The sequence below is a fragment of the Emys orbicularis genome, chromosome 11, assembly GCF_028017835.1.
Source record: "Emys orbicularis isolate rEmyOrb1 chromosome 11, rEmyOrb1.hap1, whole genome shotgun sequence".
NCBI lineage: Eukaryota > Metazoa > Chordata > Testudines > Emydidae > Emys > Emys orbicularis.
In genome coordinates, this window is record NC_088693.1 from 74,496,176 (window position 1) to 74,521,138 (window position 24,963).

A 24,963-nucleotide genomic window follows, 5' to 3' on the forward strand; every position below is an offset into this window, starting at 1 on the left:
GTTCTGGAGGCAACACAGATAAGTAAGGGGTTTTGTCACTGCCTGCCCTGTAACCTTGGGGGCCTCTGTGCCATGCAGCTATGGTTCAGATCCCTGACACCAGTTGTCAGTCCACAAGCATATGATCTCGCCCTGCCTCTCACCAGTTCAGTAACTCTTCACAGGGTGATACCAACAATCCTTCCAATCTGGAGTGTCCCTAAATACATCCTGCCTGAGTTCTGAATGACCAGCTATTTGCACTGCTCCACTCTAGCTCGTCACCCCTGAAGGCATGAAACCAGCTGCCCAGATATCAGCTTGCTTTGACACATGCACTCCAAACAGTTTGCACGCTTATATATTAGATAAAATCCCTTTTCTAATAAAAGTTACGTATTGCCTGGCCCGACCCAAAGGCACATACTCTCCAGTCCTGTGCCCCCGCGCCCCTCCCCCCAGGAGCTGGTGGGATTAGCTGCCCTGGCCAAGGGAGGTGGGGCTGGAAGGTTCCTCCCTGTTACCAGATTTGCCCATTACTTTGGGGTATGCTCATTTATTTGGGTTACTCTTCTGGGGAAGGGGATTCTGTAATTCTATCAATGTACTCAAGTATCAGGGGGTAGCCGTGTTAGTCTGTATCTACAAAAACAACAAGGAGTCTGGTGGCACCTTAAAGACTAACAGATTTATTTGGGCATAAGCTTTCGTGGGTAAAAACCTCACTTCTTCAGATGCATAGAGTGAAAGTTACAGATGCAGGCATTATATACTGAGACATGGAGAGCAGGGAGTTACTTCGCAAGTGGAGAACCAGTGTTGACAGGGCCAATTCAATCAGGGTGGATGTAGTCCACTCCCAATAATAGATGAGGAGGTGTCAATTCCAGGAGAGGAAAAGCTGCTTCTGTAATGAGCCAGCCACTCCCAGTCCTTATTCAAGCCCAGATTAATGGTGTTAAATTTGCAAATGAATTTTAGTTCTGCTGTTTCTCTTTGAAGTCTGTTTCTGAAGTTTTTTTGTTCAATGATAGTGACTTTTAAATCTGTAATAGAATGACCAGGGAGATTGAAGTGTTCACTTACTGGCTTTTGTATGTTACCATTCCTGATGTCCGATTTGTGTCCATTTATTCTTTTGCGGAGGGACTGTCCGGTTTGGCCAATGTACATGGCAGAGGGGCATTGTGGCACATGATGGCATATATAACATTAGTAGATGTGCAGGTGAATGAGCCATTGATGGTTCATTGTGGCAGCATCCACAATTCCCAGCCATGTTCCCAGTAACTTGGGTGCTATAGGATAGCTGGCGAGATCTTCCATGAATGTACCATCACAAACATAGTTTGGCAGGGTAATAAGGGAAGAGAGCAACCCCATGCATAAGAATGGGTGAAAATCTTCTGTTCAAACTTTTTTGTTGATGAAAAATTGGCATTTGGACTAAATTAAATTTGTGGTGTCTACTTTCCATGGAAAATTTTAGTTTTGTCAGAAAACCAAGTGCTCGAAAAGAGAAATATTTCATCCAAAACACAAAATATGACAAGTTGGCTTTGTAGCCATAGAGCCTAATGGGAGTTGTAGTTGAGTTTCCTCATGTCCCCATTTCCCTCTATGAGTGGGGCTCTCCAGCCAGACTACATCTCTCAAGATGCACTAGCTTCCCTTTCCAAGAGGGAACCCTGATGCATTATGGGAGATGTCGTCTGACCTGAGAGCCTGGCCTACAGAGGAGAATGGGGGCACCAAAATTAAAACTTCTATGGAGTTACTGAGGCAGTACTCCCTAATTGGAATATTTCTGTTTTGGGACAAAATACTTGAGTTTTAAACTATTTCAGAGTTTAATTATCCATATAGATAGAAAGTTTTTTCTAATATCTAACCTAAATCTACCTGCAGATTAAGTCCATTACTTCTTGTCCTACCATCAATGGGCATGGAGAACAATTGATCACCATCCTCTTTATAACAGCCCTTAACATATTTGAAGACTGTTGTCTGGCCCCCCCCTCAGTCTTCTTTTCTCAAGACTAAAATACCAGTTTTCTTAACCTTTCACATAGATCTGCTTCTCTAAACCTTTTTATAATTTTTGTTGTTCTCCTCTGGACTTTCTCCAATTTGTCCACATCTTTCTTAAAGTGTGGTGCCCAAAACTAGACACAATTCTCCAGCAGAGGCCTCATCAATACTCGCCAAGTATAGTGGGAGAATTACCTCCCATGTCTTACATACAACAGTCCTGTTAGTATACCTGTAGTAGTCTCGGCCGAGGTTCGGCCCTCAGCGGGGCTGTGGGGTATCCCACCGCCTCGCTCTGGTCCGCCGTCAGTCCTGGTCCAGCGGTAGTGTGGGACAGCAAACACACGGTTAGGGGCTCAGGCCCTTAAGCAGGGGCTGAGCCAATAGGTCAAAAAAAAACCCCCAGGCCCTCAAGCAGGGGCTGAGCCAACAGTTCGGGAACCCAGGCCCCTAAGCAGGGGCTGAGTCAATGGGTTGTAGCAGCCCAGGCCCTAGGTCAGGGCGGGGCAGCAATCAAATAGTCAGTCAGGAACCCAGGCCCTTACGCAGGGGCCGAGTCAATGTTTGTAGCAGCCCAGGCCCTAGGTCAGGGCGGGGCAGCAATCAAATAGTCAGTCGGGACCCCAGGCCCTTAAGCAGGGGCTGAGTCAATGTTTGTAGCAGCCCAGGCCCTAGGTCAGGGCGGGGCAGCAATCAAATAGTCAGTCGGGACCCCAAGCCCTTAAGCAGGGGCTGAGTCAAGGAGCAAGAGGTCCCAGCCTCTCTAGGCCAGGAGAAAGGGGGAGTCTGCCACCCAAGGAGTGGGTGGCAGGGGGGACGCAGGCCCTCCCACTCCACTGCGTCCCAGCCCGGGGCCCTAGCAGCGGCGGAAACTCGCTGCTGACAGTGGGGATCCTGGCCGCAACACACTGACATAGGCTCTGGCAGTGCTGCAGACAGACTGGGGTCGGCTGCCCCCGGGCTACTTCCACACTCCCCCTCGTAGGGTACCTGGGCCGTACTAGTGTCCTCGGTGCTCTCCACCAGCATCGGTTCCTCCGGGTAGCAGGGCCGGCTCCAGGCACCAGGCAACCAAGCACATGCTTGGGGCGGCACCTGGAAAGGGGCGGCGGGGGGAGCACGGCGCGGCGCTCGGCGGGGGGGGCGGGCGCTCCGGCGGCGCGGCGCTCAGGGGGGGGGTTCCGGTGGCACTCGGCGGGGGGGGGCGGGCTCCGGCGGCGCGGCACTCGGCGGGGGGCGGCGTGGGGCGCGGCGCTCGGGGGGGTGGCGTGGCGCTCAGCGGGGGGCGGCGCTTTTTTTTGCTGCTTGGGGCAGCAAAAAAGTTAGAGCCGGCCCTGCCGGGTAGGTAGCAAAGGGTATGTTCAGCTCCTCCTCGGGATAGCAGGAAAGGGGCAGGCTCGGCTCCTCCTTGGGGTAACTGGAAAGGGGCAGGCTTGGCCAGTCCTCCTCAGGGTACCGGGCGAGGGGTAGGCTCGGCTGGCCTGGTGAGACAGCCTGCTGCTGTCTCCCAAGCGGGAGCTCGGCCACAGACGTCTGCTCTCTCCGCCGGCTTGTTCTCCACTGAGCTCTGCAGGCGGGCTTTTATACTTCTGGGTCGGCGCCGTGACCTCTGAGGGGCGGGCGCCGGACCCGGTGGCTCCGCCCACGTTGGTGTTAGGGGAGGTTCGGCCCTCAGTGGGGCTGTGGGGTATCCCACCACCTCGCTACAATACCCGTGAATGATATTAGTCTTTTTCACAACTGTATCACATTGTTGGTTCATATTCAGTTTGAGATCCACTATGACCCCTAGATCTTTTTCAGCAGTACTACTGTCTAACCACTCATTTTCCATTTTATATTTGTGCATTTGATTTATCCTTCCTAAGTGTAGTACTTTGCATTTGACTTTATTGAATTTCATTTTGTTGATTAAAAGCCAGTTCTCCAATTTGTCAAGGTCTTTTGAATTCTAATCCTGTTCCCCAAAATGGTTGCAACTTCTCCCAGCTTGGTGTCATCCACAAATTTTATAAGCATACTCATCTTCTCCATTATTCAAGTCATTAAAGAAAATATTGAATAATACCAAACCCAGAACAGACCCTTAGAGGACACTGCTAGATACACTGTCCAAGTTTGACAGCAAACCATTGAAAATTACTCTTTGAGTACGGTTTTTCAACTAGTTCTGCACTTACCTTGTAGTAATTTAATTTAGGTCACGTTTGTTTCCTTATGAGACTGTCATATGGGGCTGTTTCAAAAGCCTTACTAAAGTCAAGATATATTACATCTATAGCTTCTCCCCTAACCACTAGGCCAGTAATCCCGTCAAAGAAGGAAATTAGTTTGTTTTGCATGATTTGTTCTTGACAATTCCATGTTGGCTATTACGTATCACCCTATTATCCTTCAGGTGCTTACAAACTAATTGTTTAATAATTTCTTCCAACATCTTTCTAGGTATCAAAGTAAAGCTGACTGATCTGTAATTTCCCAGGTCCTCTTTGTTCCCTGTTTTAAAGATAGGTACCATATCTCCAGTCCTGTAGAATCTCAACTGTCTCCCATGAGTTCTTGCAGATAATCCTAATGGTTCTGAGATAGCTTCAACTAGTCCCTAAATTACTCAAGGGTGAATTTTATCAGGCCCTGCTGACATGATTACATTTAACTTATCTAAATATTTTTAACCAGTTCTCTCCTTATTCTGGCTTGTGTTTGTTCCCCCTTGTTAATATTAATTATGTTAAGCATCTGGTCACAATAAACCTTTTTGTGAAGATTGAAGCAAAATAGGCATTAAACACCTCAACCTTCTTGATGTCATCAGTTATTAGCTCTCCTTCCCTGCTAAGTAGAAGATCTAAACTTTCCTTTGTCTTTCTCTTGTTCCCAATGTATTTATAGAACCTCTTCTTATTGCCTTGGAGAAACTATCTGGGTTTGTGGCTGTGTGAGCCATGCTAACTGACAATCTACCAGAATTTAATTTTCACCTGGCAGGCATTAAGTTCAGGTCCTGCAGAGTATCTAGGTGGGGCCTGAAACTCTCATCTTGTTATTTATAGTATTGAAAATGAGAAAATGCAAATGGCTGCCTGGGATTTTCCATTAGATTTTCTGCCAGCTTGCTGCAGCTACAACAACCATCTCCCTCATGCATTCATCATGGCTGCAGTGATTCCTCACAAGATCCAGTGGGTTGCAATGGTGCTAGCAGTACTGAGGGCAGAGAGACTCTCTCCTCCTTTGCTCCCATCTCCCTGTGGTGCCCAGCCCAGCACAGAGCTGCTCAGGAGGAGAAGGCAGCAACTACTGGCTGTTCATAGCCTGTATAAGCAAAGCCCTCAGGAGATGTGGTTTTAAGGGGAACAGGTTGGGAGCTTCACTTGGCACCCTATCCCTACCCTTGAAATGCCTACCTCCAGACCCTGTCCCCCTGCGGGGGTGATTCTCAGGTCACTCAAATTTCAGTTTTGATCAAACTTTCCAGAACTGCATAAGCTAGCAACATGTTAATTCATCTCTTGAAATGATTCAAAGCAAAAGCCATTTTAATTGTACATTTCATTAGTACTGGCCATGTATGAATAGTGTCTTTAGCACACTTGAAGGTGGGTCCTGAAATGATTTGCCTTCCTGAAAGTGGGGGTGTTTATGCTAAAATGTCTGAGAACCACTGCCTTAAACACTAGGAGCCAAATTCCTCCCTGGTTGAACTCCACTCAACTCTATCTATCTGTAAACACCACCATGGGCACTTTGATGCAAATACCAGAAATGTTTTCAAGCGTATACTTCTGTGATCATTCATAAGATCAATTTGGCCCTCCCTCTAACAGCTTTAAAATCTCCTCTGGCCATCATTATCTGGAAACAAACTAGATCTAATAATCATTAACTAGATGACATGGAGAACGCAGCAGAAGCCAACAGTTATAAATCTTTGTGTTTGCTCCTGAAATTTGTTTTCTCGTCAAGAAGGAAGGTTTATTCAGGTTTTGAGTTCCAACAGGAAGATGGTGACTGCCCTTCTCCTTCGCTATCAGCATGCTGCATGGACGCTTCTCCTGATGATCGCTGGCTTTTCAGAAGGTGGGAAGCTGGTGGTTCTTCCCATGGATGGAAGCCACTGGCTCAGCATGCGTCAAGTAGTGGAAAACCTCAGTCAGAGAGGACATGAAGTGGTGGTTGTTATACCTCAAGTAAGTTGGCAGTTGGGAATAACAGAGAACTATACAGTGAAAACATATCCAGTAACTTATACAAAGGAAGATCTAGATGTAAACTTACAGACATATATTGATGTTCACCTAGCGGGACAACCATTTCCATTTAATGTTCTATCAATATATAATTCTTCAGTAGCAGTTTTCAGTCTGCTATTCAGTCACTGTAAGAGTTTATTTAACCACAAGGAACTGATGCAATATCTGAAACAAAGTGACTTTGATGCTGTCCTCACAGATCCCATTTCTCTTTGTGGAGCACTAATTGCTAATTATTTTTCACTCCCATCTGTGTTCTTCATGCGAGGATTACCATGCAATTTACATTACAAAGCAAATCGATGTCCAGATCCTCTCTCTTACGTCCCAAGAATTTTTACAATGAACTCAGACTACATGACATTTTCCCAACGATTGAAAAATGTTTTAATTGACTCTGTAGAATTCTTCTATTGCAATGGTTTCTATGCACAGGGTCTAAGCTTTGCCTCTGAGGTTCTGCAAAGAGATGTGACACTGTTGGACCTTCTGAGTTCTACATCCATTTGGCTGATGAGATATGACTTTGTGTTTGAGTATCCCAGACCAGTGATGCCCAACATGGTCTTTATTGGAGGCATAAACTGCGGTGAGAGAAAAGCTCTGCATGAGGTATGGTGTTCTTTTTTACTCTTCACATCAAACATTGACAAATGCAGTGCTTTTAAGTGACATGAATGAAATGTGAGTAAATAGTATATGAACATTTGGTGGCACTGACTGCTTTGGGGGAATTATTTAACTATTCTTTGGCAGAATCTTTCCACCGATTGATATGGAATTCATACTTCTCTTGGCATGGGCACGTAACTTCCATTTAAATTGCTAAGATTTCTCCAAGCATATCAAGGAGAAAAAGGACACAGTCTTTCCGCAAGCTCTAAAACTGAACTATTGTCCTCAGTACAGTCCTGAAATATAGTTCTGGCTTCATTTGTATCATTTCAGGCTTAAAATTCTTCAGTTTAACAAAAGTTTTTAAAAAAATCTTAGAATCTCTTCTGGTTTTTATTCTGTTCTCAAACACCATAACATTGTTTTGGTCACATGTATGCATCATATGTTTCCTATCATAGAATATCCATGTTACTTTGTAGATCACAATGAGAGCCAAATGTCAATTTGAGTTAGAAGATAATTAGCCTGGAAGAATGGATTTTTAGAGATATACAGATGAGCAAAGTTCAGTTAAGATTACATTTTTATTCTTTGTGTTTCCTTTAACAGACAATTTTTCTGATGTTTGTTCTGCAGTATTTTTTAAAACCCTGAATAATTTTTGCATGCTACTATGTAACTTGTAGAACAGTAGGTGGAATTGGGCATCTGTTCTCTGACACAATGCAATAGGAAATTTATTGCATTTCCAGATGCCCTTTAGTGTCTGGTAAAGTTACTGAAATACTTTATAGAGACAATGTGGGGAAGATAATATCTTTTACTGGCCCAACTTCTGTTGGTGAGAGAGACAAGCTATCAAGCTTACACAGAGCTCTTCTTGAGGTCTGGGAAAAGTGCTCAGAGCATCCGTCTAAATACAAAGTAGAACAGATTGTTTTGCATAAGCACCTTTCCCAGACCTGAAGAAGAGCTCTCAGAAGATTGGTCTTTCTCACCAACAGAAGTTGATCCAATAAAATATATTACTTCACCTACCTTCTGTCTCTAATATTCTGGGACCAACACAGCTACAAGAACACTGCATACATGAAATACTTTATAATAGTGATCTGATTTGTTACCTTGAATTACAATCTCTTTGGGGCCAATGTGTGTCTCTAAACTTTTCTAACCCTTTTCTTTTCACATGCAATATTTAGTCATTTAGGACTTGATGCAAAAGATCACTGAAGTCACTGAGATTCTTTCCATTGACTTTAATGGCCTTTGAATCAGACTCATAAGAGATGCATCTTACTGTACTTCTGGCGCTTCACCTTCTTAGGGCAGAGTATGAGGATTTTTGAACTTGGGGTTTGCATATTTAGAATGGATATAATTCCTTTTTACTGAATGACCCCAGTCCTGATCTTAGAAAGTCTTCAGCTTTTTTTTAAATGCCTTTCAATATTTTATTTGAATTTGTTTATTTATTTTTATGAATAAGACCCACAGAGATTAATACAGTCAAAGTGCACATATAATAAAAGGGAAAATTAAACTCTGACAAGACAAAAGCTAATGTGGTAGAGTCACTATAAATTTACTGGGAGCCACTTAAATCAATCCTAAGGGGCCACATTATAAGATAGTCACATAAAAATCATGTACAAAAACAAGGAGAAACAGATTGAAAACTTCATCAGTTTATTGTATTCTCTTCACCAATGTAAATATATATATATATATATGCTGGAGAGAAGAGTAAGCATTACTTTAAATAATAGTAGACACAAATATAGTCAATGACTCTTGAAAAGGCAGAAAAAACATTAAAATATCTTAAAGCAAGAACAAAGGAATAGGCAATAAAACAGGAAAGCTCCTGTTTTGGCAACTTGAGAAGGAAGAAACTCAAAATGCAATTAAGGAGCTGTTGGATGAACCTGGGAAATTAATAACAGGTCCACACTGGTCAAATTCCTATATCAAGGCCTATGTTTGTAAAATAAAAGTCTGGCTAGAGATAGTAAGCATCTCTATTGCTACTTCTTGCATACCCATGTCAATGAAGAAGTTTAAAAGAAAGACAAGGGCCAAATCCTCAGCTGGGATAAATCAGCATAGCGTCATTGACTTCAACTGAGCAATGCAGATTTACATCAGCTGAGAATTTGGCCCATACATTAAGATGCATGAATAGACAAATCTTAAAGTACAAGATATATTTTATACTTTGGAAATGATAATATACCACAGTTCTTGCGGAACAGCTTAGTGTTCAAAGCCAAATTGCAAAATTTCTGCAAACACTTACAGTGAAGCTATAAGACACAGAAAGAAGAATAAAGATGACAAGTTTCAATTCCCTCCCATGCATCTTCATTTTGTGCACCATCATAACGGTTTTGTTTTGTTTTGTAAAACTGGTTTTAAAGGATTTTGTCTCACTGTGTGAATTGTTATATTTTAAAAGCAAACTGGAAAACAAATTCTGTCACATGCAACCATAAAGTCTCCCAGCATGGGTCATGAGCTGGGTTTGAATGCTGGATCTTAGGATCTTTCATACAGACCTCCACCACTTGAGCTACAGGAGCAAATATTCTCCTTTATGTGGACACGTCATTAAAGGACTTAGCTGCATAACCTACTGACAAAGTCATGTGCTAGAGATTAATAGAATGTTAGAGATCAGGAAATCTGGTTTCTCTTCCTAGCTTTAATGATAAGAGGTAGGATAGCCAAAGGACATAGATTTGGCACATTCATTTTGCAAGGTAATGTGGCTGAGTAGCTAAGACTTGGATCTACCGTACGAGAGACCTGGGTTTCTTTGCTAGAAGTGCTCTTGTGCAACTTCTTAGTTCTCTTATTTGTAAATGGTGTGTGTTTGTGTGTGCAGTGAGGTGCTAAGTAGGGTGACCAGACAGCAAATGTGAAAAATCGGGACAGGGGGTGGGGGGTAATAGGAGCCTATATAAGAAAAAGACCCAAAAATCGGGACTGTCCCTATAAAATCGGGACATCTGGTCACCCTAGTTCTAAGTCTTGACTACCATCTAGGGCTAGGGTATGAAGCCTTGGTCAGTAAATAAGGCCTATGAAGTGCACAGAAATATGAACAGCAGTCAGAACAACAGAGAGCAGGATTCATGAATTCTGAGCTGTCTGCATAGTGCATCCCCATGCATTGAAGAGTTTCTTTCTGTCCCTGAAGAACATTGCCTGCTTTTGCAGTGCAGCAGAACAGGCAGCCTATTCCTGCTGAAATGCAAAATGTTCCTTAAAATCCAGTATGTCCCCAGACAGCGCTTCCTAGCCACTGGATTAGCATAAGCATGGCCACATATGTGGGACATTCCAAAATCTCCCCCCATACCAGGGACACTGCACTAGCTCCCCCCATTCCCAGGGCCGGCGCAACTCATTAGGCAACCTAGGCGGTCGCCTAGGGCGATAACATTTGGGGGGCGGTGACCGCGGCGGCCGGATCTTCGGCCGCCCCGGTCGTCGTTGGTATTTTGGGGCTGGGACCTTCCACCGCCTCTGTGGAGGGCGGCATTTCGGGGGAGGGACCTTCCGCCGCCTCTGTTGGGGACGGCATTTTGGGGGCGGGACCTTCTGCCGCCTAGGGCGGCAAAAAAGCTGGCGGCGCTCCTGCCCATTCCACTATTTCCCCCTATTGAGAACCAGCATGAAGCCTCCTGTTATCACACACCTGGTTTAAAGAGGCCACTAGATGTGCCTTTTTCGCTTGTACCTATTGCACTGCCTATTTTGTAAACCATGTGGTACAAATAGCTTTGCATGATCTTTTCATGTTTGGGTGATAATTTGGTTATAGATGTGATATATTGAAAACTGTGTTAAAATTACAGCCTCTCACTTTAATGTAAGGGGTTTCCTGGCCCTGCTTGCAGGCTAGGGGGCTCTGTAGGAAAGCATGTGATCTGGGTCTTCAACTGTTGGCCTGCAAAGAGCCAGCCTACAGCAAGGTGGGTGAGTTGCGCCTCTCTGCCTTAGGGAGCAGACTGCTTTGTCTCTCTGTTTTTGTTCTTGTGTATAAGAGTTCTGGATTCTAATAAATAAAGTAGTGTTATGTTGCAACCTTCCAGAAATATAAAAACACAAAATACTCTAACTATTCTGTGTGTGTGCCATGTGGGTGACCAGATAGCGAGTGAGAAAAATCGTGACGGGAGGGGGGGTGTAATAGGCATCTATATAAGAAAAAGCCCAGAGTATTGGGATGTCTTTATAAAATCAGGACTCTGGTCACCCTAGTGTCATGAACATAACAATAGGATTATAATTTAATAATTGTTCATGAACTCCAGAGTTCTTCAAATATCGGTTCTTATGAGCCCAACCCTAATACAAATAGAGGGTTAAAAAATCCAGGGAACTCCCTGAAATGATGCAGGGAGAAAACAGTTCTTCTAGTCTCATGTAAAACCTTCTGCAGATGCGCCATGGGCCTGGGGCTCCATGGACCTGGTATGGCTAGGCAGGGAGCAGGCAGAGCTTGATGAGAGAACATAATTCTCCTTTAAACCTGCAGGGATATTCAGGTACATGATAATGCTGAAGGTATGCATTGTATACTGCTTCCCACTCTGTGCTGTGAATAGGGTGGCAATGCCATTCACCCAGAAGGCCTGCCCCCACATGTGACCCCTTCCCCATTGTGCATACAAAGTCACACTGATGTGGGGAGGATGGTGCGCTCTTCAAAATGGCATCCCCAGTTCATGATACAGGAGAAACCCAGGTCTAGTTTAATCTCAGCACTGGACAGGAGACAAATCTTAGAAAAGAAGGACTGTCCGGCTTAGAAATGAACAAATGACCTGCCTAGCTATGATACCCCTTCCTTGAGGTCTTTTGTAGCAACCATTGGTAAGAAGGTATGTGGGAGCTATGTTGCCAGGTTGGAGGCTGGCCTGAGGAATTGTATATAGAAACAGGCTCCAAGCAAAATGCACACAGAAATCATGTATATCTCTGGACGCCTTCAAATCTGGAGGGCCATGACTCCTGTTAGATCTGTCGGGCCCAAGTAAGGTGATCTCACAGACAACAGCTCCAGAAACTGACAATCCTAGCATTTTTCAGCCCTTCCATTGTTTCCTGAGTATGGCACAATCCACTTCATTGTTAGTGTAAGGGGACTGTTGCCCCCTTACTAACATTCAGTGGGGGTGTTTTGGTTGGCTAGCTCCCAGCACTAAAAGGGGAAGGGTCGATGGCAAATCAGGAGCCTGAGACTGACAGTCCCCAGGAACAATGGGGAGAGGCCAATGCTCCAGATCAGCCTGATTGACAGGGCGGGCAGACTAATCAGCATGACAGGAGGCCAGGGTGGGTCCCGTCCTCCATGTGAGCTGGAATTGCCTGGATCAGACTGAGTGGGGCCGAGCTAAGGAGAAAGCAGGGGCCCAAGCTGAGCTGGAGAGCAGAACCGTGCCAGATCCAGAGGGGCCAGAGGCGCAGCCACAGAGCCAGAGACGCAGCCCAGGGAGAGCAGATCGTGTGCTGGGAGCAGAGCCGCAGCCACAGAGCCAGAGACGCAGCCCAGGGAGAGCAGATCCTGAGCTGGGAGCAGAGCCGCAGCCACAGAGCCAGAGACGCAGCCCAGGGAGAGCAGATCATGTGCTGGGAGCAGAGCTGCAGCCACAGAGCCAGAGACGCAGCCCAGGGAGAGCAGATCATGTGCTGGGAGCAGAGCTGCAGCCACAGAGCCAGGTGTGGTGAGCAAGTGGGGCCAGCCAAGGGGGGACCTTGGGCAAAGGGCCCAGCACAGAAAGACACCCCCAGACAAGGGCCCTTGCAGGCCAGACCGGGAGGGGGACCTTAACCTGACGGGGGGCTGACGCTGGGAAGAAGGGTGCCCAGTGCAGAGAGAGTACCCCGGAGTGGGGACACCCTAGCCCCTGTCCTAGGTGACCACAGCAGGGTTGGGGGTTGAGCCCCCCAGGAATCCTGGGCCCAGCCTTGTTGGGGTTACGAGGACTCTGCCAGACAGGAGAGTGGAAGGGGAGCCCTCAAGGGCAGGGAGGCCTCTGGATAAAGGGAGTGGGAGTGAGGACTCAGATCCTTTCGCTAGCCCACTTCACCGGGGTAGTGCAGAAGCCAGGAAAGTTCCCCACAATAGCGGGACCATTCCCCCGCTTACATTAGCAATACTACATTAATGCTCTCTCTGTTCTTGAAATATGGGGCCAGATCCTCATCTGGGGTACAACAGTGTAACTCCATTGACTTTAGTGAAACTGTGCTAATTTACCAGCTGAGGATTATTATTCATTAATTTACATACAGTATGTTCTTTCTTTATTGCCTGGTTTCCAAAAGTAATATTATAAAACCCCAACGAAAGGTTTCACAGGTTCTGCTTTCAGCTACTTTGCCGTAGTTCAAAGTTCTAAGTGCATTTTTGTCTAGGACATTTGAGTTTAGGACTCAGGATGACCAATATTCTGCATCTACATGGACTTTCCAGAGGTCATCTCGCATTCATTAACTTACCTGATGATTAAAGATAAACTCTGGTGGAAGTTCATGAACTATTAAAAGTTCAGAAACAGATGAACCTCACTCAGCATGGAGTTATGCAAGCAATGAAACAAATTAATTCAGATATGGCAAAATTTGGCCCAGTTTGGCCCCTAAAACTCAATTGCTGAAAAGAGAGCACTACCTTCACCTTTGCATTGTGTCTTTACTTGTAGGTAAAGCTGGTGAGGTTTTTTTTCCACATAAAAATGGGGTTTCATCAAACCCAATTTTTTTCCACAGGAAAATATCATTTGACTAAACTAAACAATTTTTCAATGGGAAATTTTGAATTTGAAATTTTTGTTTTGATTTTGGAAATCAAAAAAATTTGAAATTTTTGTTTCCTCCTCCTCTCACTTCCCCACTGAATAAATAAAATAAATGATGTCCAGGATTTTTTTCTCTTTTTCAGTTTTTCCTCTCTTACTTTGTTTCCTTTTTCCACTCTAACTTTCCAAAACTTCCTCAACTTAGGAAAAGTTATTGATAAAAATGAAATTTTGTTACTCAGTAACTTTTCCAAAGCTGGAAACATTTTGAAGGGTTTAGTGTGGGAAAAAAGTAAGTGGGAAACTCCCATCTCCAATCCCCCAAAAAGCAAAACTGAATTAGACATCGGTCATTCTATTGCATTGTCTGGGAAAAGACAGGGGGAAGGAAAAAATTGTCAAAACAGTTTTGGTTTTTGAAAACTGAATCCAAATGAAAATTCCGATTCAAAATAAAATTTTCTGGAAAAAAAAGGAAAAATTCAAATGAAAATTTGTTTGAATTTTTTTACAGGAAAAACCCGAGCAGTTCTAATTGTAGGCATGCATCTATAACTTGGTGCCTTGTATTGCACATGAAAATTTGGCCCTCTGGGCTTACTCATAACAGTGCGCCATCCATTATGTACTGTGAAAACCTAACAGCTAACCTTAAATGCTGCCATTAAACACAGGTCTTAGTTTAAAAAAAAAAAATCCTTAGCAATTAAGGCCATGTTGCAAGAGCAGTACAAAATGGTGCAAATATGTGAAGCATATTGCCTGGAAAAAAGTTATCTGTCTAGTTATATAGTACAGTGATAGAGGAGCCATCTATCTGAGCATCTTACTTCCCTATATGAATATTTCCTTCCAATCCCTGCTGTGAAGGAGGGAAGTATTATTCCCGTATTACAGCTGGGGAACTAAGGCACAGAGAGAGTAAGTGACTTGCCCAACGTCACATATAGAATCCAAGAAAGAGCAGGGAACCGAACACTTGTCTTCTGCCCTACACTCTACTTTAGCCCTGTTTTGAATGTCACCGTCTGAGCCACTAGCACTATCAGCAGTGCTTAGCGTTCTGGAGGGCACTTATCCAGGTGGGAATGGGGGCCTAGATAAGACATCCTATACCCAACGTGCAAGCAGCTGCAGGCAGGGGTGCTGGAACAATTTGTATAGTGGGGGTGCTGAGAGCCATTGAACCAAACTGTAAACCCTGGATATGGTGGAAACCACTTCAAGCCAGGGAGTGCTGGCGCACCCCCAGCACTGTTAGTTCCAGCACCCCTGGTGCAGGACTATGCCCACGGGAACATAGTCTATGAGTAGACTCCATTCAGCGTGTTTGGAGATTTAGGGTCTGAGCCAAAGCCCACTGAAGCCAATGGGTGTCTTTTTAATGAGCTCAGTAGGCTTTGGATCAGGTCCTTTATGCCAGATCTTGTCCTCTGCTAACCTAACACCTACAGACATCACCAGGGGTAGGGCACATCCTTCCCCATAAGGCGAAGTCAGTTCAACTTTGATGAATGTTTATCATTAGCTGAACATTAATACAATATGGATTTTCTAGGCAGCCCATGAACAAAGTTAACATTATTTTCTCAAGGCAAAGATCACGAAGTTGAACTAAGGAGACCCTTAAAGCTAGCTAACTGGCAGGTCGCCCTAGTACATGAACTTGGTTTTTAAACATCTGTAGAATTTCTGTAGTGAACATCTTAAAAATCTGAAGATCCTTCACCAGATGAAACTTCTGGTGGAGTTTGCCCTAGTAAAAATGGAACAAAGGCCTCAGGGTTTGGCTCTCTAATAAAACGATTTGGCTAATACGTCCTTTCTATAATATTAAACACTCTTATCAGTAGCAAAGAATAATCTGGAGCATTTGAAAAAAATGATAAGAATTTCTGACTTTATAATTAGAAGGAATTCTAATAACTCTGCATAGTTCAGATTCCAGGTGGATTGTTTAGGTCAGGACTACACACCACGGCAAAACTTTTCCAAAGCCTGCGTAGCCAGAAGTGGCATTTGGGATGACTACAAAAGGTTTGTGGCCCCTTTGGGTACTCAGGGGATTTTCTAACAGGTGGACAGATCCTCATCGGGGGTAAATTGTCATAGTTCCATGGGAGTTGTGCTATCTTACACCAGCTGAGGATCTGGCCCAGTGTTTAAGTCTCCATTCCCCTGAGTGCCATGGGTGCTGCACAGGCCCTCAGGGCAGGGCAGATTTAGGGTGTTAGATTCTCTTGTGGGCAGGGGTGAAAGTAAGTTAAAGGACTTACCGGTATGCCGGAGTCCTGGATGGGGGCGTGGCCTCAACCAGAAGAAGCGGGGCCTTTAAATCACCCCCAGAGCTACCAGCTGCAGAGGCGGCTGGGAGCCACGGGGCTCAGGGGCGATTTAAAGGGCCTGGGGCTCTGGCCGCCGCTACCGCAGCGGAGCTCCGGGTCCTTTAAATCGCCGACGGAGCCCTGCCGCCGCTATCCTGGGGCTCAGGCAGCGGGGCTCGGGGCTCCAGCGGTGGGGAGCCCCGGGCCCTTTAAATCGCCGCCCGAATCCCGCTGCCTGAGCCCCGGGGTAGCGGCAGCAGGGCTCCCATGGGGATTTAAAGGGCCAGGGGCTCCTGCCGCTGTGGAGAGCTCTGCCCCAGCCCCGGGGAGCCCAGAGCGGCGCGTCCCACTGCTCACTGCCCGGAGTGGAGCGGAGCCGAGTCCCTCCCTGCCTGCGCCCTGCCAGGAGGAGCAAACCTTCCAGGTGAGTGAGAGGTAGAGGGGAGGGAGCCCAGCCGAGCCGGCGGGGAGGGAGCACTTAAAGTGACAGTGCACTCACTGTCTCTCAGACTTCCCTAACACACACACACACACACACACAGAGGCTCTCACACCCACATACACTCTGTCTCTCACAGTCCCCCTACAGACTGTGTCTCTCTCTCTCACACACACACACAGAGTCTCACACTCCCCAACACACACACTGTCTCTCACACAATTCCCCAACACACAGTCACACACACACAGTCTCTCTCACACACAGACTGGCTCTCACATCCACATACACTCTGCCTCTCACAGTCTCCCAACACAGATTGTCACACACACACATAGTCTCACACTCCCCAACACAAACTCTGTTACACAATCCCCCAACACACAGTCTCTCACACACACACACACACACTGGCTCTCTCACACATACACACACTCTGTCACACGTGCACACGCACGCACACGTATTATTATTGTTGTTATTACTGCTTAGTACTTCCTGTCAAAATGCTCGTGGTGAGTCAGGAGTGGCTAGGGACTGCAGGAGGGCCGTGGGCTCTGGCAAGATGCAGCCCCCATATGACAGCATGTAGCCTGCCTTGAACTGCAAGCCAAGCGCCAGGCACCACAAGCCACCACAGCAGCACAGAAGTGTGGCAATACACCATATACCATGCCACCCTTACTTCTGCGGACAGTGGCCTAGGAATTTGCTAGTTGTAGCAGTTACTCATTGTGACGTTATCTGATTAAAACATGACCAGGCAGATCACAGTTGCAACCGCTGTTATATATTTGCAACAAATCTTGTAGAAAACATGGCATGTAAGATGTCTATGGAAAGGTTATGATTTGCTGAATATGTTCATGCTATTTGTATGAATGTATCATTTTTGTATTTGAAGTTATGAGTATTGGCTCTATGTCTGTATTTCAAATGTTTGCTCCTGGGGTAACACCCACAAGGTAGTTAGCCAGCACATCTTGAAGGGACTAGTCAAAGTAAGTGGCTCATCAATGGGCTATGGGAGACGCCCATCTACATTGAATGGACTTTCCTGTGGACATTGCATATGAAGTATAGGTAATGGCCTGGAGGTGATGGGGTGGGGGGGAGCCCGTAGAAGCCAGGGGTGATGGTGGGAGGGGGAGGGGGAGCGCCAAAATACAAGTTCGCCCAGGGCACCATTTTCACTAAGGCCGGCCCTGAAACAGTCCCAGTGGCATAGTGACAGCAGGATTTATAGACTGTTATATCAGGACAGTGGCCATGTCTTACTGCCGGTCTATAAAATGCCTAGCACAGTGGTGTGCTTTAATAAGACGTGTAAATGGCAGTGATTCAGTAGGCTTGTTTTTAGAAAGAGAGATCACTAACATCAAGTACAATTAGCATAAAACAAGGAATGGCAATTCCTGGCAGCTGCTAATCGAATGTGTGTGAATGAGGAGTGCAGTAACTCCTCACTTAACGTCCTCCCGGTTAACGTTATTTAGTTGTTACGTCACTGATCTAGTAGAGAACATGCTCGTTTAAAGTTGTGCAATGCTCCCTTATAACTTTGTTTGGCAGCCGCCTGCTTTGTCCACTGCTTACAGGAAGAGCAGCCCGTTGCAGCTAGCTGGTGGGGGCTTGGAACCAGGGTGGGCTGGCAGCCCCCCTACGTTCCCTGTGCAGCAGCCGCCCAGCAGGCTATCAAGTGCCAGGCAGTTCAGGTGTCCCTCCCCCCACTGCCATGTGCTGCTCCTGCCCTCTGCCTTGGAGCTGCTCCCAGGAGACTCCTGCTTGCTGTGTGTGTGGGGGGGGGAAGTGGGGTGCTGATGTCAGGGTGTCCTCCTCCCCCCCCTCATGTACCCCATCTCCACAGAGCACGGGGGACGACACGATAGGGCTCAGGACGGAGGGAGCTTGCTGGCAGCAGCTGCTGTCGCAACTTGCTGATCTACTTAAAAAGTCAGTGTACTTACAGTGGGGTCAGCGTTCTTAAAGGGCTAATGTGTGTGTCTCGCTCTCTGTCTCACACACACTGTGTGTCTCTGTCTCTCTCACACACTCACACGGTGTGTGTGTGTGTGTCTCTCTCTCTCTCTCTCTTTCTCTCTCACACACACACACACACACACACACACACACACACACACACACACACACACACACACATTGTGTGTCTCTGTCTCACACACACATGCACCCCCCGGCACTTTGGAAAGTGGAGGGAGTGGTGCGCTCTAGTGGGGTCATCATCACGTTCATTTTCCACAGAGAATTGTTTGAAGCCACTGCCGTGCGTCTATTGTGTCTCCTCCCTCCATTCGTGCTGCCTTGTAGAGTGTGAGGCTACATTAACAACATGTTAACCCTTAAGGGCTCAGCCAAGTACTAGTTCATCATTTAGCAGTAAGGCATTCCCTGGGAAATATCCCACCCTCTGACTCCTCCACTTCAACCAAGCTTCACAATCATTCATTGCTGTGTACAGTATTAAATTGTTTGTTTAAAACTTATACTGTGTGTGTGTATATATATTTACATAAAATGTCTTTTGTCTGGTGAAAAAAATTTCCCTGAAACCTAGCCTATTTACATGAACTCTTATGGAGAAATTGGATTCATTTAACATTGTTTCTCTTAAAGTAGCATTTTTCAGGAACATAACTACAAGGTTAAGCGAGGAATTACTGTAACTCTATTGAAGTGAGAGGGGTAACTGTGGTAAGTTTCTATTTTTTTCTTAGGATTGGTCTACACTAGCAACTTATGTTGGTGTCACTATGTCGCTCAGGGGTGTGGAAAACCCACAGCCCTGAGCTACGCAGCTGTACTGATCTAACTCCCAGTGCAGACAGCGCTGTGTCGATAGGAGGGCTTCTCCTGTCCACACAGCTACTGCCTCTCAGGGAAGTGGATTAACTACACTGATGGGAGAAGCTCTCCTCTCAGTGCAGGTGACTGCATCGGTGCAGCTGTGCCCCTGCAGCGTTGTAAGTGCAGACAAGCCCTTCCATTCCTCCAAGCTGAGCCATTTTATCTTCACTTCTCGGTACTTCTGCTGATTCCGGTTTTATCTTCAGAGATCATATAGTGGCTTAACTGGGACTAACTCACATGCTTATGTGCTTTGCCTGACCACGGCCAAATATCACATACTCTTGCAGACTCACCAAGTGTCCTGTATCTTGTGTTACCTCCTGCATTCCCCTAGCCCAGGATGAATATCACAGACTCAGCCTGGCTGTAGGAAGGGCCTGCAATTACCAGTCATGGTCATCAGATGCCGCTATGGCTGTTATGGACCAGGATGTAGGAAGTCTGGCCTAGTAGTCAGAGCAGGAGTCAGGTCTATTGGGCAGAGCAGGTGTCCAGGCTCAGGAACGAAGCCAAGCACCAGAGTCAACTGCCAGTTACCAGAGCCCGGGGCCAAGCCAGAGTCAGAACCAGGAATCAAAGCTGAGGATCAGAGCCGAGGTCAGATATCAAACGCCAGAGCCAGGGTCAAGCTGGAGTCAGGGTTGGAAGTCAGAGACGGGGGCAGAGCCAGGACTGGTCCCTGAGGATAGGAGGCGAGGTGTACGGGCAGGAGGAGAGGCAAGGATCAAGCATGATGGGAAGAGGAGCAAAGGCAGGAGCCGAGTGGGAACCAGTAACAGGGCAGGGTGCGGGAGGCAGGCACAACAGGAAACCGCCTTGTTGCTTAGACAAACTTCCTGTTCCTCCTCCTGGCTCAAATAGTGTAGTTGGACCAATCGGTGGAGCTGGGCGATCCTCCAATCAGAGCTCCCGTGGGTGGTGCCTTGTCTCAGATTATAGCCCTAGTAGCTTCTCAGCCCACTCAGTTTCAGTAGCCATTGGATGGTGGCCAGGATGTGGCAGATCTCTGGGAACTCTGAAGCATTGGTTCAAGACTTGCAACATCATAATGGTTTAGCAGGCAGTTGAGTAGTCTCTGTCTCACTGCTCCCCTTGCTGAACCTGAGCAGGGGCAACAAATGGAGGTGACGGGGACAGAAGGTGAAGCAGGCCCTGTACTAGCTCTGTGCTTCCTCACTCGTCCACAGCTTCAGCTGCCCCCATCTTCCTCTGGAACACCACAACAAACCCAGCTGTCCCCAGCTTTTTCTCCTAGATTTTATTCCTCTAGCTTCATTCTAAAGACACAGCCACAAACCTGTTTCATCCCTCATAGTCCTCAGCTACCTCATCTTGCACTCAGACATCCATAAACCCAGCTGCACCTATCTCCTCCATAAACACACTTCATCACCCACCCTCCAACTTCTACCCCTGCAGTTGCTTGGGGCAGGGTATATTGACCTGCAGTTGAAGTTTGCAGTCATATACACATTATTTGCAAATACATATGTTATTTAATGAGCTATTCTTCATATTTGTAAAACTTTGCATGATTAGCATTCCCATTAAAAGACTGCAGTGCTCTAATCTCAATTTTTCATTATGTTCTTTCTATCACCACTCACGCTTTTCCAAAGTTTAGCACTTGCCCTTTTGTTCTGGTACAGATTGCTACCCATCTCCACCAACTCCATAAATAAATATACCTCTTTCTGTCAGAAGACCACAAAGAACCAGATTGTAACCAGATGGTTAAATTATAAGAGATAAGTAACAGATAAATATCAGAAGTTCCTGATAACTGTTTGCTGTCTGTAGCCATCTCTCTTTCACTGGTACAAATGCCAGCTCTGTGCATTGAAAATCATAACTAACAGCAGGAAAAATACATCAGAGTAGGAAGATCAAATGGATTTTGTCAATTCCTCTCACTGCTCTTGTAATTTACTCCTTATCTCAAAGTCCCAGGCATTTCACCAGAATCATAGCCTCTGCCCTGCCTATGGGCCTTGTGTTCAGGCACTCTGTGACGTGTCTGCCTCTCCAAACTAAGAGATGTTGATTTTATTTCTGAAAAAGCCTCATAAGAGACAGTCTCAGATACACTGACTAACCTCACAGAATTAGATAAGGGGCGGGGAGGGGGTGCTCAGCACTTCTTAAAAAGTCCCCAACTCCTTGCAGAATTGGGCCATATGTATTCAAACTCTGTTACATTAAGGGCACTTCTGCCGCATGGAAGCCTGTTCCTGCAAAGTGTTGGGCAGAATCAGGACCCAGCTGTGCAAGGCCTTAAGGGCATGATTCTGACCACTGAAGACAATGGGAGTTTTGCCACTGATTCTAATGGGAGCAGGCTCAGAGCCAACATACTCACACAGTCGAAGTTTCTGCCTGCTCATGTCGACCTCTTCCTTGGTTTGCCTCATTCACAAGGCTTCTGTGTTGGCTTTAATTTTGCTTACCATATAAAGACTTCAACAGGCTTTGGATCAGGCTTGTAGGGAGGTTTTCTATATATCATTTATTTGTATTACAATACTGCCTAAGGGGCTGCAATCATGATCAGGGCCCCACTGTTTTAAGTGCTGTACAAACACAGAATAGAAGGGTGGTCTCACCCCAGTTTCCCCTTCAAGAAAAGCTGAAGAATAATGTTCTAATACAAAGAATTCCACTGGCCTCTTCCAGAATGGTCACCGCCTCCCATTCTTTCTAATCGGAGTGAAGCGAAGCTGCCTTTAGTGGAAGAAAGTTTGCAATGCTTGTATTTTACCCCAGAGTTACTTATATATATTAGGGTGACCAGATGTCCTGATTTTATAGGGACAGTCCCGATATTTGGGGCTTTTTCCTATATAGGCTCCTATTACCCCCCACCCCCATCCCGATTTTTCATACTTGCTATCTGGTCACCCTAATATATATTTAACTTCAGCTTAATGTAGTTTTTATCTGGGAATGTATTATGTTTGTACAGTTCCTAGCGCGGTAGGGCTGAGACTTAGTGTGGCTTTTAGGTCCCATTGCAATTGAACTGTTAAATAATAAGAGAAGACACAGCATCAAACAGTCGGAAGGAATGTGGGGAGAGAGAATGAGAGACCCAGCAATAACAGCATGCATTAACTAGGCCAGCAAAGTGCACAGCTACTTCTGTCTGGTTAAATTATAAGAGATCAGTAACAGATAAATACCAGAAGCTCCTGATATGTGTATCTATATGCCCTTTACTTCTATCTTGGAATAGATTGATTGGAATTCAGGTTAAGTCCCAATATCCTACACTAAATATAACAAATAGTATAAAAGTATTTCACTGCTGCTTTTCCAGTTGTTTTTTGGCCTTTGTATCATCTTCTTTTCTGCCTATATCCATGTAATATGTTTAGATATTTAATAGGTAGGGAAAATAAGCTAATAGAAAGCTTTCCTAAGGAGTTTACTCAAAAACGAATGAGCAGGGCCGGCTCCAGGCACCAGCAAACCAAGCATGTGCTTGGGGCTGCATTCCAGCCAGCCTTTTTTTTTTTTTTGCTTGGGGCTGCAAAAGCCCAGAGCCGGCCCTGGGGAGCAGCGCCCGCACCTTATGGCCGGGCAGGCTCCGACCGCAGGACACTCAGGTTGGGGGCCGCCCCGCGGGGTGCACGGAGCCGCCTGCAGGCCCAGCGCCACAGCCGGGGCTGGGCGAAGCAGCCTGAGCCACCCAGGGACTGCAGCAGGGCGGCCAGGAGCAGCAGCGGGGCCATAGTGGGGACCGGTGCCCGGGGCACTGCCGTGCGGGGCCCACATCCCACTCTCCGGGGCTCCGCTCCCTCTGGGGCTGCCCTGCCCCGGCTCCTCAGCCCTCTGCCGGGCGGTCCCCCAGCTCTGCCCTCCCAGGTCCTGGCCGGTCCTGGAGGGACCCTGGCTGGAGGGACCCTGAGCTGAGGCGCAGCCCGGGAGCCCCGCTGCTTACCCCAACCCTGCCAGCGCCGGACCGGCTGGAGGCGAGGGGGGAGTGGGTGGAGTCAGCACTGGTGGGGGGAGCCCAGGGCTGGGGCGGCAGGGGGTGCGGGTGGGGGAGGGTGAGGTGGGAGGGAGAGTCCAGCGCTAGGGCGGCGGGGGGGAGAGCCCAGCTCTGGGGAGGCAGGGGGTGCGGGTGGGGGGGAGAGCCCAGGGCTGGGGTGGGGGGCAGCCAAAAAAATTTTTGGTTGGGGCGGCAAAAAACCTAGAGCCGGCCCTGCAAATGAGTAAAGTTTCTCCCTGATGCAATTCCATTGACCTCAGTCGACTTACCCTGAGGATAAATTAACACAAACAAAAACTTCAATTAGGGACAGTTCAGGCTGAACTAGGACACACCCCTGGCCCCCACCCAAAACCTTAAAAGCAAATAAGAATAAGGGAAACATCTGATGCTTTCCTTGTCACCCCTTCACATTGCTTGCAGTGCTGTTGAGAACAGACTCGCTGCTCCATAAGGCTTTCGCTTCCATCGCTCACAGTTATCAAAAAGATTCTGGATGGGAGCTTCGCTATTTCATGGATTTTTTTTGTGTACAAAAATGTTTCAAATACACCATTAAACTAACTCTTTGGCACATCTTAGTAAAATGATCCTTTTTCTTACTTCATGGAGCAGGAAAGTTTGAATTGATGCACTTTGTAACATGGGGAAAAGAAAGGTAATTCCTTCACAAAGTAATATTTTGCTGAAGGTACTGCTGTACTTTTTTATTATTAAAGGTCACAATCTCTTTGTTTAAAGGAGTAATATTTAAGACATCTTCCTTTGTAATTCATTTGGCAGCTCTTCCAGCATTTTGCAGTAGGCCAGCTCCTCTGAACCTCCTTCTTACCACAGGCAAGAGGAACATGATCTGTCTGAAACCCCCCATTAAACTGTGTCATAGGACATTAATGTGATGTTAACTCAGGTGATACAGCAACTTGATACCTGTGAACTCAAGTGCACGATAAAGCCACCACTTCTCTGTCTGGCTGTAGGCCCAAGTTCATAGAATCATAGAATCTCAGGGTTGGAAGGGACTCAGGAGGTCATCTAGTCCAACCCGCTGCTCAAAGCAGGACCAATACCCAGACAGATTTTTGCCCCAGATCCCTAAATGGCCCCCCTTAAGGACTGAACTCACAACCGTGGATTTAGAGGCCAATGCTCAAACCACTGAGTTATCCCTCCCCCCGTTGTATGTACAGGAAAGAAAGAAGCACAACTGAGGCAGAATTTTGGGTCCAGTGGAGGAACGAGTCATTCTTCTGCCCCCACCAGACTTTCCCTACTTGAGGGACTGTGATGTTCTGGAGGCAACACAGATAAGTAAGGGGTTTTGTCACTGCCTGCCCTGTAACCTTGGGGGCCTCTGTGCCATGCAGCTATGGTTCAGATCCCTGACACCAGTTGTCAGTCCACAAGCATATGATCTCGCCCTGCCTCTCACCAGTTCAGTAACTCTTCACAGGGTGATACCAACAATCCTTCCAATCTGGAGTGTCCCTAAATACATCCTGCCTGAGTTCTGAATGACCAGCTATTTGCACTGCTCCACTCTAGCTCGTCACCCCTGAAGGCATGAAACCAGCTGCCCAGATATCAGCTTGCTTTGACACATGCACTCCAAACAGTTTGCACGCTTATATATTAGATAAAATCCCTT

General features: G+C 46.5%; 2 protein-coding genes across 2 annotated transcripts in view; both read left to right on the forward strand.

Annotated features, from left to right (window-relative positions):
- The window catches only part of LOC135885341 (UDP-glucuronosyltransferase 1A8-like), a 41,538-nt gene extending 37,736 nt beyond the window's left edge, over window positions 1-3,802 (forward strand). Inside the window, exon 4 of the mRNA XM_065413014.1 lies at window positions 3,779-3,802. Coding sequence (XP_065269086.1) covers window positions 3,779-3,802 — 24 coding nt within the window. The remainder of the gene's footprint in view (window positions 1-3,778) is intronic.
- A 2,266-nt stretch (window positions 3,803-6,068) lies between these two features.
- On the forward strand, window positions 6,069-6,935 carry LOC135885342 (UDP-glucuronosyltransferase 1A8-like). The gene has a single exon (XM_065413015.1). The coding sequence runs from the start codon at window positions 6,069-6,071 to the stop codon at window positions 6,933-6,935; it is 867 nt and encodes a 288-aa protein (XP_065269087.1).
- Window positions 6,936-24,963: the final 18,028 nt, after the last annotated feature.

What these genes read in the sequence shown, in the direction of transcription:
- LOC135885342 (XM_065413015.1), top strand. Translation starts at nt 6,069, where the DNA reads ATGATCGCTGGCTTTTCAGAAGGTGGGAAGCTGGTGGTTCTTCCCATG.